Source organism: Trichosurus vulpecula, chromosome 8 (genome assembly GCF_011100635.1).
Source record: "Trichosurus vulpecula isolate mTriVul1 chromosome 8, mTriVul1.pri, whole genome shotgun sequence".
Lineage (NCBI taxonomy): Eukaryota > Metazoa > Chordata > Mammalia > Diprotodontia > Phalangeridae > Trichosurus > Trichosurus vulpecula.
Window position 1 is genome coordinate 89,439,443 of NC_050580.1, and position 15,394 is coordinate 89,454,836.

The 15,394-nt window shown below is 40.5% G+C and overlaps 1 protein-coding gene across 1 annotated transcript in view; it reads right to left on the bottom strand.

The window, feature by feature from the left end:
• The window catches only part of HTRA1 (HtrA serine peptidase 1), a 71,367-nt gene that overhangs the window by 32,433 nt on the left and 23,540 nt on the right, over window positions 1-15,394 (bottom strand). Inside the window, exons 2-3 of the mRNA XM_036737220.1 lie at window positions 8,190-8,289; window positions 7,481-7,685 (exon numbers count right to left, since the gene is read on the bottom strand). Of these exons, the coding sequence (XP_036593115.1) occupies window positions 7,481-7,685; window positions 8,190-8,289 (305 nt within the window). The remainder of the gene's footprint in view (window positions 1-7,480; window positions 7,686-8,189; window positions 8,290-15,394) is intronic.

The following is a 15,394-nucleotide window of genomic DNA, read 5'->3' on the forward strand; positions in this document are numbered from 1 at the left end:
AAGAAAATTCCATTACCAAAGCAAGAGAACAAAAGGAAAAATCTGGATGAGGTCTTTTCGCCCTCCTACTTCCAAGCACTATCAGCAGAAAAGCAGTTTAGTCAGTGGAAAGCAGTCCTTTGTGTAAGTGCCTACACTTCAATATCCTCTTTCATTTCCTATTCCATTTTGAAAAGCCACATTATTTTAGGCACCCTTTTTTTTGGCCCAAAGCACATGTCATTGGCGTGCATGCTGCTGGAATGACTAAACTTTTACGGGTAGCAAGAGGCAGGTGGGAAATAGGACATGAAGCCTCATCTGCTCAGCTCTTCCAGGCTCTGACTGAACAGGCCAGGGCAGGCACCAGGATCGAGTTTTCACTTGGGCTTCAAACTGAAGAAGAAACTCCCTCTCCAACATATAGTGAGCAGCAGCAAAAGAGAAGTCAGATTAGTACAACACAGGACCTGGAAGGGGTCTTTAAGGCCATTATCACATGTCTACTATGTACATACCCACAGATGTACATGCTATCTCCCTGACGAGATTATGAAATCTTTGAAGGCAGAGATCATTTCACTTTATTTTGTCTTTGAATCTCCAGTGCCTAGCACAGTGCCTAGCACTTAGAATGTGCTTAATAAATATTTGTTTCATTGATTCTAGTCTTAACTCCTTACCATTTGGAAATTTCCTCTACAATATTCCTGGCAAGTAGTTGTCAAGATTCTACTTACAATGAAGAGTAAGGGAACTCACTAGAGATACAGAAAAGACATTTCTTAATAGAAAGGACCTATAATAAGTACACTGCATATACTTCCACAAACATAATGCTAATTGAAAAAACACTGCTCACTTCATGCATTTGGGAAGGGAAGCTGAAAAAAAACTGATAGGCAACCAACCACACAGGTTCCATTTACAGGATGTGGTTAGCCTGGATGAGTGAGGCAAACCATATTTACAGCATCATTTTTTTCTGATCCTTTGGAATAAATAGTTTCTTCCTAAACAAGGTTGCTCACTCTCTAGAAATGAGGTTTTAAAATAGGTATCAATAAGGATATGCACTGGATTTGTTTTTCTAGTACCTGCAATAAATTACTTCCTCTTACACAATTACCACCCTAGTTCAGACCCTCATCACCTACTGCCTAGTACTAGTGAACCAGCCCCCTAACTGGTCTCCAGACTTGGGCTTACTCCCTCCTCTGATCCACTCTTTATATAGAGCTTCCAAATGACACAGGACTGAGCGTGTCCTTAGAAATCATCATTGGTTTCCTACTTCCGCTGGAATAAAATGCAAATTCCTCAGCTTGGCCTTTAAAGTTCTCCAAAATCTAGCTCTGACCTATCATTTCAGAGTTATTTCCTATTTCTCCCCTTCACACTCTTAGGCATCAGCCAGACTGGCCTATTTGCTACCTGTTCCCTGAACTCAATCTGCACAGGATGTCTCCTTACAACTGGAATACATTCCCTCTTCATCTCTGCCTCTTAGAATCCCTAGTCCCTTCAAGGTCCAGCTTAAGTACCTCTGGATTTTCCCCCAGGTGATGGTGCTATATCCCTCTGAAGTGACTTTGTATTTGATTATCTGTGCACTATTCTTCCCAAAAGATAAGTTTCTTGAGAGTAACTCTCATTTCCTTCTGTATTATCCCAGTCCCTAACTCTGAGTCTTACCCATGGTAGGCACTTAAAAACTTTCAGAACTCTTCAGTTACTCTTGTCCAGAAGAGTATTTTATATGACAATATGACAGCTTGAAATTCTAGGTCAAGGGATTCCCGGCACTTCAGACACGGCTGTTGTTTATGTTTGTTTTGTAAGCTGTTACTGAAAGAAGCTGTCACAGCTACCTTCACACCCTCTCACGCTGTCTTGCTCAATCTCAGAATCCACACATTCTTCATCCTTTGCCCACCAAGAACTCTCTTTTCCCATACAGAGACTACTGGGGCTTAAAATTGTGCCAATCAGATATATACTATCTGCCAGTATTTTGTGATCATCGCTTCAAAAATAAAGATATTGTATTGGGATCAATTTTGTTGTTATTTACTTCTTTTAGTCATGTCCAACCTCTTTGTGACCCCTTTTTTTTGGGGGGGGGGCATTTCTTAGTAGAGATATTAGAGCGATTTGCCACTTCCTCCTCCAGCTTATTTTGCAGGTGAGGAAACTGAGGCAAACAGAGTTAAGTGACTTGTCATGGGTCACACAGCTAATACGTGTCTGAGACCAGATCTGAACTCAGGAAGACATGTCTTCCTGATTCCAAGCCCAGTCCTCTATCCACTGTGCCACCTAGCTGTTCCAGAATTGGGACAACTGGGGTCAATACCTAAGGCTAAATAGCCTCTCTGACCTACTATATAAGCAGGAGGCATAATATCCCTGCCCCTAGAAGATACTCCTTCCACATACCCACAGCTCAAGACTCACTACTAACACATTCTGAACACACAATCCAGGGGTGCACAGTCACAAAGCACACCCTCAAATTACACAGGGATCCTTACCTAAACACATCCCTCTCTGACACCCACAAATTCAACCCCACCATTAACTTGCCACCTCTAGAATTTCCCCACTAACTAATCTACCTTTGTGCTTATATAACCACTCAAACTCTCATCTTTACTTCATCACAAATACCATACAAAAGGCTAGCTTCCAAGGTACATTATCAAGTGACAGGCTCAAAAGATTCTCCTAAAACTCTCATATTGCCTTGGGATTAATTCATCACTGCAGGCAGCTCTCCCATCTGTCTATCACTGTAACATATCCCAGGGGTCTTTACTATCAGCTAGCAGCTATAAAACACAATGACCTGACGTACAGGGCAAACGTCACGCTAATACTCTCCTGAGGTCAGAGTCCATTGGAGGTGAGCTCTGAAAAGACACTCGATCCAAGTTTGGTCCAACTATGGAAGAATGTTTGGCATTTAAAGCCCCTCACTGTCTGGCTCCAGCCTACCTTTCCAAGGCTTATTAGACATCACTCCCTTTTGGTCACTCCTACATTCCAGCCCAACTATCCGACTTAGATTTCCTCAGATATGCTGTTCCAGCTCCCATCTCCACAGAATACACTCCCTGCTCACCTCTTAGAATGTCTAGCTTTCTGTAAAACTTAGCTCAAGTTCCATCTCCTACATGAAATCCTTCCAGAGCTCCCCCACGTGCTCATACTACATTCCCCTTACTTCTACCTTAGATTTACTCTATGTGTGTGTATGTGCATATTTGTATTTATCTCTGTGGGTGCACGCTGCTCCCCCTGATAGAGTGACAAGCTCCTTAAAAGGTAAAGACTTCCTCCACTTATCTTTGTATCTCTAGCTTCCAAGACAGCACTTGGCACATAGTAGATGCTTTAAAAATGCTAGTTAACGAAGAACTAAGGCAGATGAAGAGATGACAACAAAGAAGAGGGAGATTTTCTCATCTCATTTTTTAATATTGTACGAAAATATTTTTTAATATTGTACAATATTGCAGATGAACTAGCAGTGAAAATGATTGAGGTAAAAACAAAGGATAAATGATGAAATTGAGAAGACAACAAAACAACCTATTCATTAGAGAGAAGTGATAGTTTTAAGGTACAAAATTTTATACAGATAGATAAGATACACACAAATATGAATAAAGCCACTGCAGGAATTTGTTTTGTTTGGCTATGCATTTGTGTCGTGAGAAATTTGTTTCCCCCATACACACACACAATGAGTGGGAGGGAGAGAAAATAGATTTCTCTTCATTTTTTTTAATAGAGAAGTGGGATGTGAAATGTTGCATGTTCTTTCAGACAAGGTCATCATTATTATCATTATATCATGTATTATTAATTTTACTCATTTGATTTTGTTACAAGAAATCCCTCAGGAAGTGGGAGCAATGTGTAAATGCTTCTAATGTAAACATTTTTTAAAAAAAGAAATGGGAAGACTAATAGGAAGATGGTAGATTATTTAATCTCTTCTTAGAATTTAGCATGGTCCCTGACACAGAGTTAGGGCTTAATAAATGCTTATTGATTGGCTGACTGAAACTACCACCTTTCTTACTCAGAGTTTAGTAGAGTGCTTATAATACAAATTTAATTAAAATGTTTACTAATATTTCAAAGGGGCTCTAAAAACATCTTGGCAACTGTTTGATTTTTTTTTGAATACCTATGGTATTCTAGGTCTGGATGCTAGTCTAGGAGTATTAGCCCCTCCCCCTCCCAGAAAAACCCCACATTTTCAAAGGACTGAGTGATTCTTGAGAGGCATCATGGTGCCTTGCATAGAGAACTCCATCTTAGATTCAAGATTGGAATCAAGTCTCACTCTGATACATACTGGCTGTGTGACCCTAGGCAAGCTGCTTAACCTGTTCGTGCCTTTGACAAATCTTTAGCCTATATATTGGAAAAAACAGTTGCAGTAGTGGAGGTCTTCACAGGAATTGGCCACCACAAACAAAACCACAGGTCAGGACCCCTCCCCCCCAAAAACGTGATTCTTAATCTAATTCTGATTAAGTGGAAAGAAATCAATAAGATGCCTAACAGTTTAGTATGACAGAGATACAATTCACTGCAGTACCTGAAGTAAACTGCTAAATGAACCATCTTCAATGACCCAAAGCCAAATGAGCAAAGGCCGGGATTGTATTTTTCTGTGATAGGGAGAAGCAGAAAATACAGTCATGCTAATCAAAACTAATCAGTGGATAAGGTATCGGCCTTAGGCCAGAAAGCTTGAGTTCAAATCCAGCCTTGGATACTTTTTGTTCAGTCATTCGCAGTCAATTCCAACTCTTCATGAGTCCATTTGGGGTTTTCTTGGAAAAGGTATTGGAGTTGTTTGCCATTTCCTTTTCCAGTTCATTTTACAGATGAGGCAAACAGGGTTAAGTAACTTTGCCCAGGGCCATACAGCCAGTAAGTGGCTAAGGCCAGATTTGAACTCAGGAAGATGATTTCCTGACTTCAGGCCAGGCTTCGGCATCCACATCACCACCCAACTATCTAAAATAAGTCCCTTGACCTCCATAGGTTCCAGCTTCATCATCTCTAAAATGAGGGTAGTCATATTATCTACCTCCCATGGTTGTTGTGAGAAATGAAGGAGATAACATATGAAAAGCACTTTGCAAGGCTCCAAGTTTAATGTAAATCCTACCTATTATTGTTACTACAAATTACTGCCACCCACTCAAGCAACAAACATTTATAAATTCCTACTATGTGCCAGGCTCTGGGAAACACGAGGACAAAATTTAAAGCATCCCTGTTTTCAAAGATCTAATATTCCCTCTGGGGAGATTCAACACGTACAAAATAAAGATTATATGACTCCATAATGGCCTCACTAATTACCAGCAACTTCACAGACAGTTTGATTTTGTTAAGAGGCATCTATGGGCCTATGCCAGATCACTATTCCACTCTAGTGGTAAGAAACTGGCAGAAAGAATAAGTCTGCTTTACATAGGTTTCTGTTTCTTTTTCTTTTTTAAAACTGGGCATAAAGTATGTGTCTCTTGCCAATCTGCTGAAACAGCAACATTTACCAATAACAGCAGCTCACATCTATACAGTCCTTTAAGGTAAATACAACATAAAAATTCAAGATACACAATGCAATGACTTAGCTATTCTCAGTGATACAATGATCCAAGACAATTCCAAAGGACTCATGATGAAAAATGCTATTCGGCTCCAGAGAAAGAACTGATGGAGTCTGAATACAGATCAAAGCATACTATTTTCACTTCATTTTCTTCATGGGTTTTTTTTTGGGCCTGTGTTTTCTTTCCCAACATGACTAATATGGAAATATGTTTCACATGATTGCACACATGTAACCTATATCAAGTTGTTTGCTGTCTCAAGGAGGAGAAGAGGGAGGGAAGGAGGGAGAGAATTTAGAACTCAAATGTTTAAAAATTGTTTCTTATATGCAATTAGGAAAAAATAAATTTTTTAAAAGATACACAATTCAAGTGGGATTTTAACTTTTGAACAAACACAGCCTATGATATCATTTCAAGAGGGAAATGTTTCCAATGTCATTTTTTTTTACATCAAGGACTAAAAAAGCTTACACAGTCCTGAATGTTTTAAACTCTACTGTTGATATATTCAAGGTAAGTTTGAATGCAAGTACGAGGGGCTTTTAGGGTCTTCCCAACCTATGACTATGATTTCCACTAGTAGTGATCTCAATCTTCCCCTTGTTTCAATCTGGCTTAATCTGAACAGTTAGGTCCGATTTGTTCTGTGAAATTTGGATTCGGTCAAAGGACCACACTTGAGGACCTACAGGGCCACATGTGACCTCAAGGACATAGGTCCCCCATCCCTGAATTAGGTGATACAGTGGATAGAGTGCTGGGCCTGTAGTCAGGAAGACTTATTGTCAAATGCTGCCTCAGACAACTACTAGCTGTGTGATCTTGGGCAAGCCATTTAACCTCTGTTTCCTCAATTGTAAAATTAATAGCACCTACCTTTCAGGGTTGTTATGATGATCAGATAAGAAAATATTTGTAAAGTACTTAGCACGGGATAGTAGACACTATATAAATGCTAGCTATTATTAAGTGCCTAATTTCTCATTTGATACAGAACCCAGACCACCACATAAACGTGTTACATCATGCACTCTCCCTGTAGAGACAAGCATGCCCCAAACACATTAAGCCACAGAATCACAGCCAGATAGAGCCAGAAGGGGAGCCAGTCCAAACTCCTCATTCTGCAGATGAAGAAATTGAGTCTTCAGTGAGGCTAAGTCCACTCAGAAATAGTGGAAGACCTTGAGCTAGGGATCTAGGTCTCCTGATTCTCTGATCTTTCTGTTCCTCCATAAGATGGACTCTACCAATTCAGAATTTGTGGTCCTTCAAGGCAGGGGCTGACTAACATCTACTGTTGCTTTTCATGGGGGAAAAAAGCAAATCAACAGTTAAATAAGATTACGTGGGGATTTATACTACAAAAAAAATCACGATAATGATAGCTGGCATTCACGTAGCACGATTGCAAAGCTGGTTACCTCATCTGCCAATATATATAAACTATTTGAGAATGAATGGCTTTCAGAAACTCCAGCTCTACTATAGGGTACTGTACCAATAACTCATTGTGATATGGAGACAATCCTGAATTCAAAATAGCTATAGTAGTGAAGTATGAGCTACCAGAGGTTTCACCAAGCTGGAAAATCTTCGAGGATGGTCTGAGAAATGGACGGGGTCTGCTACCCAACAACCAACCCACCAAAGCAAACTGGCCAGCAACTGATGAATTTCTTGAGCATGGTGGCTTGTTAACCAAATTATATAGAACCGTGAAAATGGATGCTGTGAAGGATGCGACCAGCAAAACAGCAAAAGTCCTCTTCCGCAAACCTCTTCCCCCCTTAAATCTCAAAAGAAAGGTATTATGTGCCAGATAGGGAGTAATTACAGCTTAAGAGATTCACCTGGTAGTCAATTTTAATTAACGCGATGTCCGTCTTTTCATCAACATCCTTGATTTTGGCTTCGTACGTAGCTCCATTTTTCAACTCGACTTTAACCCGATGCTTATTGGTCACTACGTGGGCATTGGTAACAATCAGGCCATCTTCAGACACAATGAATCCAGACCCACTGGCCACTGGAATTTCTCTCTTGGAAAAGGGTAGCCTGCAACACAGAGCAAACAGCTATGCCCACAGAACTACCCAACCATGAACTTCTTGGCTCTTTAACACATTTCCTATTACTGTGACTTTAAAGATTTGGAAATATAGCAACCTAATTTTATACCAATGTTTTAACGGATTAAAACAAAATACCATGCAATAAAAGTTTGGGGGACTTTCCAAAGCAATAAAACTACTAGAAATGTATCAGGGAAAAAAAATCTAGCACAGTGGGTCTTTTTAGATAAATCACATAGGATAGCTTCCTAATTGAAAAACCCTTATCCGTCTTCCTTAAAGATGTCTTTGTGTATATGTATATATACACATACATATATAATGTATATACTATATGCGTATACATACATATATGATGTATATTTAACGACAGTTTAAGTATTTTGCCAAACCTCAAAAGTAACTCAACTACAACATTCTCTCAACTGAAGTGTGTGTATTGGGTAGAAGCCCCTGTGGAAATATAAAAATGCAATGCTCGCTATACTTGCGAAACAATTCAATGTGAACCACGGCGGGAGCAATCTTCTCCACGACATCTGCGATAAAATTGTATTTATGGCGCAAGCTGTTGGGATCTTCCTGCCCTGGAAACAGAAATGGAAAGAGACATATAACAATTCTGTGCTTTGGCTGCCTGAAGTCAAGGGTTACATATGAGCAGCCAAAAATACCAGCTGAGGTCTTAGAAATTCCCAAGGAGGAAAAAAATCTTTTGTACTTCTAAGCACAATACCCCAAACATTCTTCTCAACAGAAATAGGTTCTTTTTCAGCTCTCGAGGAATGAATCTTGCTCTGATATGGTAACAGAATCTATTAAATTTAACTGCTATTCTTGGTTTCTTTCTTCTCTATCATTTCTCCACAAGAATGTGATGCCTGGGGTTCCCACAAGCAACTATGACCTACAATTATGACCATCTACTACTACTTTCTTAGTGCTTATCCTGTAACTTTCAAACTTTTGTAGACTCACTTGGGCAAAACAGAATACATTTTGTAGCCCCTGCCTCATCCACTCCCTTTGACCACTAAATAGGGGAAGAAAAAGAGCTAGAAATAAGAAGGCTGGTGAAGTTTCTGATACGGTTCCAAGGAGATGATGTATGCTTTATAGAAAATAGGTAAATTAGGGCAGCTTGGTGGCACAGTAGATGGAGCACCAGGCCTGGAGTCAGAAAGACTCCTCTTCCTAAATTCAAATCTGGCCTCAGACACCTGTGTGACCCTGGACAACTCACTTCACCCTGTCTGCCTCAGTTTCCTTATCTGTAAAATGAGCTCGAGAAGGAAATGGCAAACCACTCCACTATCTTTGCCAAAAAAAAAAACCTCGTATCGGGTCATTGAACAATAACAAAAATCAGGGGAAAATTAAATTAAAATCTGAAAAAATATTGAAGACTCTACATTTCCATCTTAATATAGATAGACACCTGCCTACCTCCCAGGGAGACTCTCAATTTCACAATCACTTTTCCTAGAGGTAAGGGGGAAAAGGGTAGGATGTTCTTCTACTCATACCAATGTATCACTGCTCCTAGCACTGTGCTGTGAGCAGCTATTAAGAGAGATGCTGGGATACCTACAAAACCTCTGGACATCTGGCAGTGCTGCTGAGTCATCCCAGCTGCACATCAGTAGTTTCTTCCAGCAACAGAGCAACCTTTGTAGGGAATTGTTTCCTCAAAGAGTCATTGTCCAAAGCTTTGCAGCGTCCACAGTGTCCATTTTCCTGCTTTGGGGGAAGAGCCCTCTCCGGCACCTCTCGGGAACCCAAGGGGTGTCCCTTTTTAGTTTACCTTCTACTTGGCAAGACACCTCTTGCTGGACTCTATGAATAAAACAGGTCTCTCTTTCACAGCTGTGACTAGTGGCAAGGGAGGGGAGGAATGGAGGGGTTTGCTTTTTTTTTTGTTTTACTTGTAAAGTTGCTTTTAAAAAATATACCCTTTCCCCCCCCAAAAAAAAGCATGCAAGGCAAGATCTACAATAAAATTTCAATTATCAGCACTTAAAATCAGTGACCTTTTCTAGCCTTTCAAAGTTCTTCACATTTGAGGACTTTGCATTTAAAAGACAACGGAAATACAGGCAGAGTGAATGTTATGACTCTCATTTTAAAGATGGGAAAAGAGACCCAGAAGAGTGAGAGATTTAGCCAAGGTCCTGCAAGTTCCCTGGTTTCTGGTTCCCTGCCTCTCACAACTCATACTCAGATGATGTAGGAAGAGGAAGATGAATGAGCCCCAGGAAACCAGCAGTTCCACCACATTCACTCCTTGTGACTGACTCGATTTCCTCTCTTTCTATTTTTCCAGGTATTTCCATTTATTCCCTCTGCAAGCTGCTTAAGTTCTCCTGTTGGAGGGCAATATAAATAAAGGGAGTGGAAATATTCCTTCTGTAAACAAGCTTTGGAAAAGACTAACCCAGAGAAATTCGTAAGCAAGTACATTAGATGCTTTCTCAGGCCCTGCTTCCTTGGAGAAAAGAAACAGGAAGGTTTAACTCTGCTAAGGCCGAAGACTGCTAGGAAGAGGCATAAGGGTTTTTGGAATTTTGTGATAACGACACCTCCAGCAACCACATCCTTCCAATATCCAGACCTTCCTGCCTGAGGAATGTGTTCAGACATTTCACATTGGGTTTTGGGTTTGTTTGTCTTCACACTGACACTTGTAAAATTGCTTCACTAGAATCTAACATATGGACAAAAAAAGGGGGTGAGAGGGTCCTTAAGTTTGTAGAATGTGTAGAGCTGGAAGGGAAAAATAGATCATCTGGTGATTCTAGTATAAACCTATGAATAAAAAAAGAGGCCTGGAGTATATAAAAGAGCTTTGTTTCAAATTGAGGTGATTCCTCTGGTCCCCACTACTCCAGATCTAGTTGCTGTTGTTGTCGTTGTGATGTCCAACTCTTTGTGACCCCATCTGGAGTTTCCTTGGCAAAGACAATGCAATGGTTTGCCATTTCCTTCTGTTCATTTTACAGATGAGAAAACTGAGGCAAAGAGGTTAATTGATTTGCCCAGGGCCACATAGCTAGTAAGTGTCTGAGACTAGATTTGAACTGACTCCAGGGCCAGCACCATACCCACCTAGCTGCTGTAGCCCAAATCCATTTAATTAACTCCGACTAGGAAACTTAGCCCTAATTGGAGAGGCAATGTCATCTCTCCAGTCTTAGCCAAGCTCTGCCCCTAACTCTCTAAGAAGGTCAGTAAGCAGCCTAAGCCAAAATGTGGTTCTCATTTTCTTCATTTGTAAAATATGGAGTTGACATTAGATGATCTCTAAGGATAAAGGCAAGTCTAACATCCTAAGATTCTACTCCTGTGTTTATCTTCCATTCCATCCCCTTACAGGATATGAGGCATGCATATGCTGTTAAATGTTAAATAACCAGGTTTGGGGTGGGAGGTGGAAGCAAACATGCCAAATAAACTTTTAAATTTAATCTGAATTTTTAGCATTTTCTCTGTCACCTTCCTAAGTCTAGACAATTAAAAAAACAATAAATCAAGACTTGATTTGTAGCATTCGATGATTTAATGCTCACAGTGTTCAAACTGGATCAGCACACTTCTGTATGTAATTCAGTGTTGGACATTACAATATTATATTATTACAGAAAGGAACAATAATGGAACAGAACAGAAAGTCTAAATGATAAAACTTTCAAAGGCCCAACTACAGATTTAAAAAAAAAAAAACAAAGTATCGAATATAGTAGTTGATACACATTGGCAGAGGCATTATCAAGCAGATGATAAAGCATAACAGCAATGAACTGAGAAAAGGAAGTTTACTGATGTTTCAGGACCAAACAAAATTAATAGCAAAATATGAGAACCAAAGAAGTTGGACTTACTTCAAAATCATTTGTAATGAAGGGGGCAAGTTATTTTAGAAAAATGGTTTTGTTCACTGTTTGATAACCATTCCAGTTAAAATACTTATGTGTTTAAGGGTGGGATTGAAAGCAAGCCCCCATTTTAGCTCAGATAACTGAATTATAAGACAAGAATACATGCCACTCAATCAAATGGCCTTAAAGTAAATGGGAAAAAGTCTTTGGAAGACATTGGATGAAGAGAAATGAGGTCAGAAATGAAGTCTAAATTCCAACAAGCTGGAGGATTTGGGTTTTTTCCTCTGGGTCCAGCATGAGTCCTAACTCCATGGAGTTAGCTAGAAGGAGGAGTAATGCTATAAATTAGGGCATGTGACTTTCCAGCACACCTTTGAGGAGCAAAAGGAGGACTGAGAAGTGTCAGAGAAGGGAGATATCAAAAAAAGATCACAGGCTCTACCAGAATCTCCTATAAGATGACCCAAGTAAGAGACCAAGAAATATCTCCTCTTTCCTCATCTTCCCTTCCTAGTGTCTGTCTATCCACAGACACTACAATATAATCAGCTGTTTCATTACTCAAATGTTTCCAGTAAACTGAATTTTCCCTTAACCACAAAGAGGCTAGGGATGAATAAGAGATAGATATAAATGTTAAAGTTAGGCAGAAAGCCCAGCCTCTGCCTACATGCTAGGAATTTTCCTAACTGGGGGCTCAAACTGATTGTGACTGAACCCGTAACTGTTTGTCTAAAATAAACTTCCTAAAACTGAAAAGGAAGACAAGTCAATTAATGTCTCCAGGCTTTAGTTTCTTCATCTTATGTCTGGACGGTAGGGGGAAAGGGTGGGGCGGGGGGGAGGGGGTGGGGCAGAACAAGGCTTGGAGGTAGGAAAGGAGAAAGGGAACCAGGCACTGGAAACTGCCCTGGCAAGCTTTCCACAACCATGTCCTGGTGACAGAGATCAGCTGAGGTGAAACAGCTCAGCTCACGCTGGCTTTTCTTCCCATGGTTCCAGGAGCTAAGGTTTTTAAGGGAAGCCGACAGAGCGGGATGCTATTGCAGCATCTTGGGACAAAGGTGGCCACTCCAGTTCTGGGGTCTACAGAGGGACCCGGGTAGAGTGAACAAAGCAGCAGTCAGACGTGGCTTGGAGACGTGTCAGGACAGTACTCTCACTGTAGTGAGGCGCCCTGGATGCATGTCTTGTGTGGGTTTGGGCGGTCTGTTGGTTGGTTTCCCTTTGGAAACTGTGTCAAGAGAATTGTGGCCTGTCTGAGCCCATGCTAGGGTTCGGGAGTGGTGAATAGAGAGGGCTTCAAGGATCACCTCTATACAACTGACTTTTGCATCCTTTTCTCTAGCCCTGAGCACCTCCCCCCAAATTCAGTCTTGTAATTCCAGCCACCTAGTGGGCATCTCCACAAGGATCGCTATACTGCCAGAACTATAACCCTGCCTCATATAAAAGGTAGCTCTTGAGCTGTGCTTTGAAGAAAACTAGAGATTCTAAAAGAAGTGAGTACATGCCAGGCATGGGAGACACCTTTGACAAAGAAAGGGACGTGCCCAGAGACAGCCTGCTCTGTGTGGGTGATAAACAAAAAGAAGGCAGACTTGACTAGACCATTGAGATCAAGAAAGGGAAGCCAGCTAAAAATGTAGGTTGGAATCAGGTTGTTAAAGGTTTAAAAAAAAAAGGTTTGCATCTGACTCAGAAGTAACAGGGAGTCACTAGCTTATTGAGATGGAGTACCGCATAATCAGACGCGTGCCTTAAGAAAGTCTCTTTGGCAGCCCACACTGTCTCTTGCCCTGCCTTTAAACACTTTGCCTAGGTTGCCAATGTCTTTTATAGAGAAGCAGCAGGACAGATATATTTCTGTTTGCTCTGAGCCAAAAAAAAACACTAATGATGCCTCCCTTCCCTTATGAACAGGCAAATTTATCTGTCATCACAATTACTATTAATTTATTATAAGGTAGAAAGAGCATTGGTTGGATGTCTGGAGTCAGACCTGGGTTCCTATTCTGGCTCTAACATTTACTAGCAGTGAGCCCTACATCACTAAGTCACCTACTTTTCCTGAGCTGCAGTTTATTTTTCTTACCTGTCTCATAGAGCTGTTTGTGTGGGAAGGTATTCTGCAAAACATAAAATGAAAGGGCAGCCTATCATTATCATTAGTTTGGATCAGAGGTTCTTAATCACGAATTGGTAAACTTTTTAAAAAAAAATCTTTTGATAGCTCCATTTCAATATCATTGGTTTCCTCTATAATGTATTTTATTATTCTGTGCATTCAAAAACATTATTTTGAGGAACGGTATCTTAGTTTCCCCAGCTGCCAAAGCAGGCTGGGAGGAAGGTAGCCCTATGTTAGAGAAAATATTAAGAAACCCAGCTTTAGATCATCATAATAATAACCAGACCTAAAGAACATTCCAACTACTAGTAAACTTTAGTAGCTAGGGTAAATTTTTAAGTAGAGAAGCAAAGTCTATCTTCTCTATCCAAAAAGATAGCAGAAACCTAATATTTTTAAGGGGGAGGGTGGGGAGGAATATGAATAAATGAATGAAAAGGTATTTATTAAGAGATTATTATGTGCCAAACACTGTGCTAAGGGCTAAAGATACAAATATAAGGAGGAAAACAGTTTCTGCTCTCAAAGAGATAACATTCTAATGCACAAAAACACACACGGGAGAGGGGTGGCCAAAGCGGAGCACTTTGTAGGTATAGAGAGATGTCTCCAAAACGGGTAAGCCCCAGTTTTCCTCTGCCATTTTGATTAGAACTGAGCCGTTATCATATCATGTAATTATTAATAGAATGTCCAACTGGAGGGCGAGAACTGTGTCTTCTGAACACTCCAAAATCACATAGCATCTACAAGTGCCCCTAGATGACCTGAAGGTGAGAGATGCCATAAAAGTCATCAGAGATAATACATGATTTGGAAAGGAAATGTGCTAGTTAAATAGCAAAAGGAACAACGGCTAGACGGGCCAAGGGTCACACTGGTAGCCACCCAGGAGAAGGACTCTAGTGTCAGTTGACTGGCCAACAAGCATTTATTAGGCACCTACTACTTTCAGTTGCTTTGCCAAGTACTAGATATGAAAACGGTGACAAAAACAACGCCTGCCTTCCAGGAGCTCTGAGCAGGAGGGAGATAACATGCAAGCAACTATGTATATACAAGATGTATACAAGGGGGGGTGGAAGGCAATTTTAGAGGGAAAGACAGTACCAAAGGGTGGCTGGAAAAAGACTTCCTATAGCAAGTGAGAATTTAGCTGAGACTTGAGGGCAGCCGGGAGGCAGAGTTGAGAAGGGAGAGCATCCCAGGAAAAGGAGACAGTCAGTGAAACTGTATGGAGCTGGGAGACAAAGCATCTTGTTAGAGGAACAGAAAGGTCTATTGGGTGGATCCTTTATAGGAGACTGAGAGAAGGACACGAATAGACTGGGATGGGGTATCGATGGATTGCAACCCAAAACAAAGAAAGAAGTAGCTGAAACAATAACATGAATCCCTTGAGGTATCACATGATAAAATATTAAATGATTAAAAGCTAAGATTATTCTGAATCTAGACAAAAGACTAGTGTCATCATTATTATTAATAGAAAGCATCTAACAATTTGTTCTATGGCAAAACATTAAGCAGCAACTGAGACGAGTCATATTCTGAATAGGGAAAACTCTCATCATGTACCCCATAAACATATGTTTGTGGTTACTGATTTTTAAACTCTCCACTGCTGGGCAGAGCTCAAATGGTCCAACAGAATAAGCTAAGCCGCCCACATTGTCTAAGTCT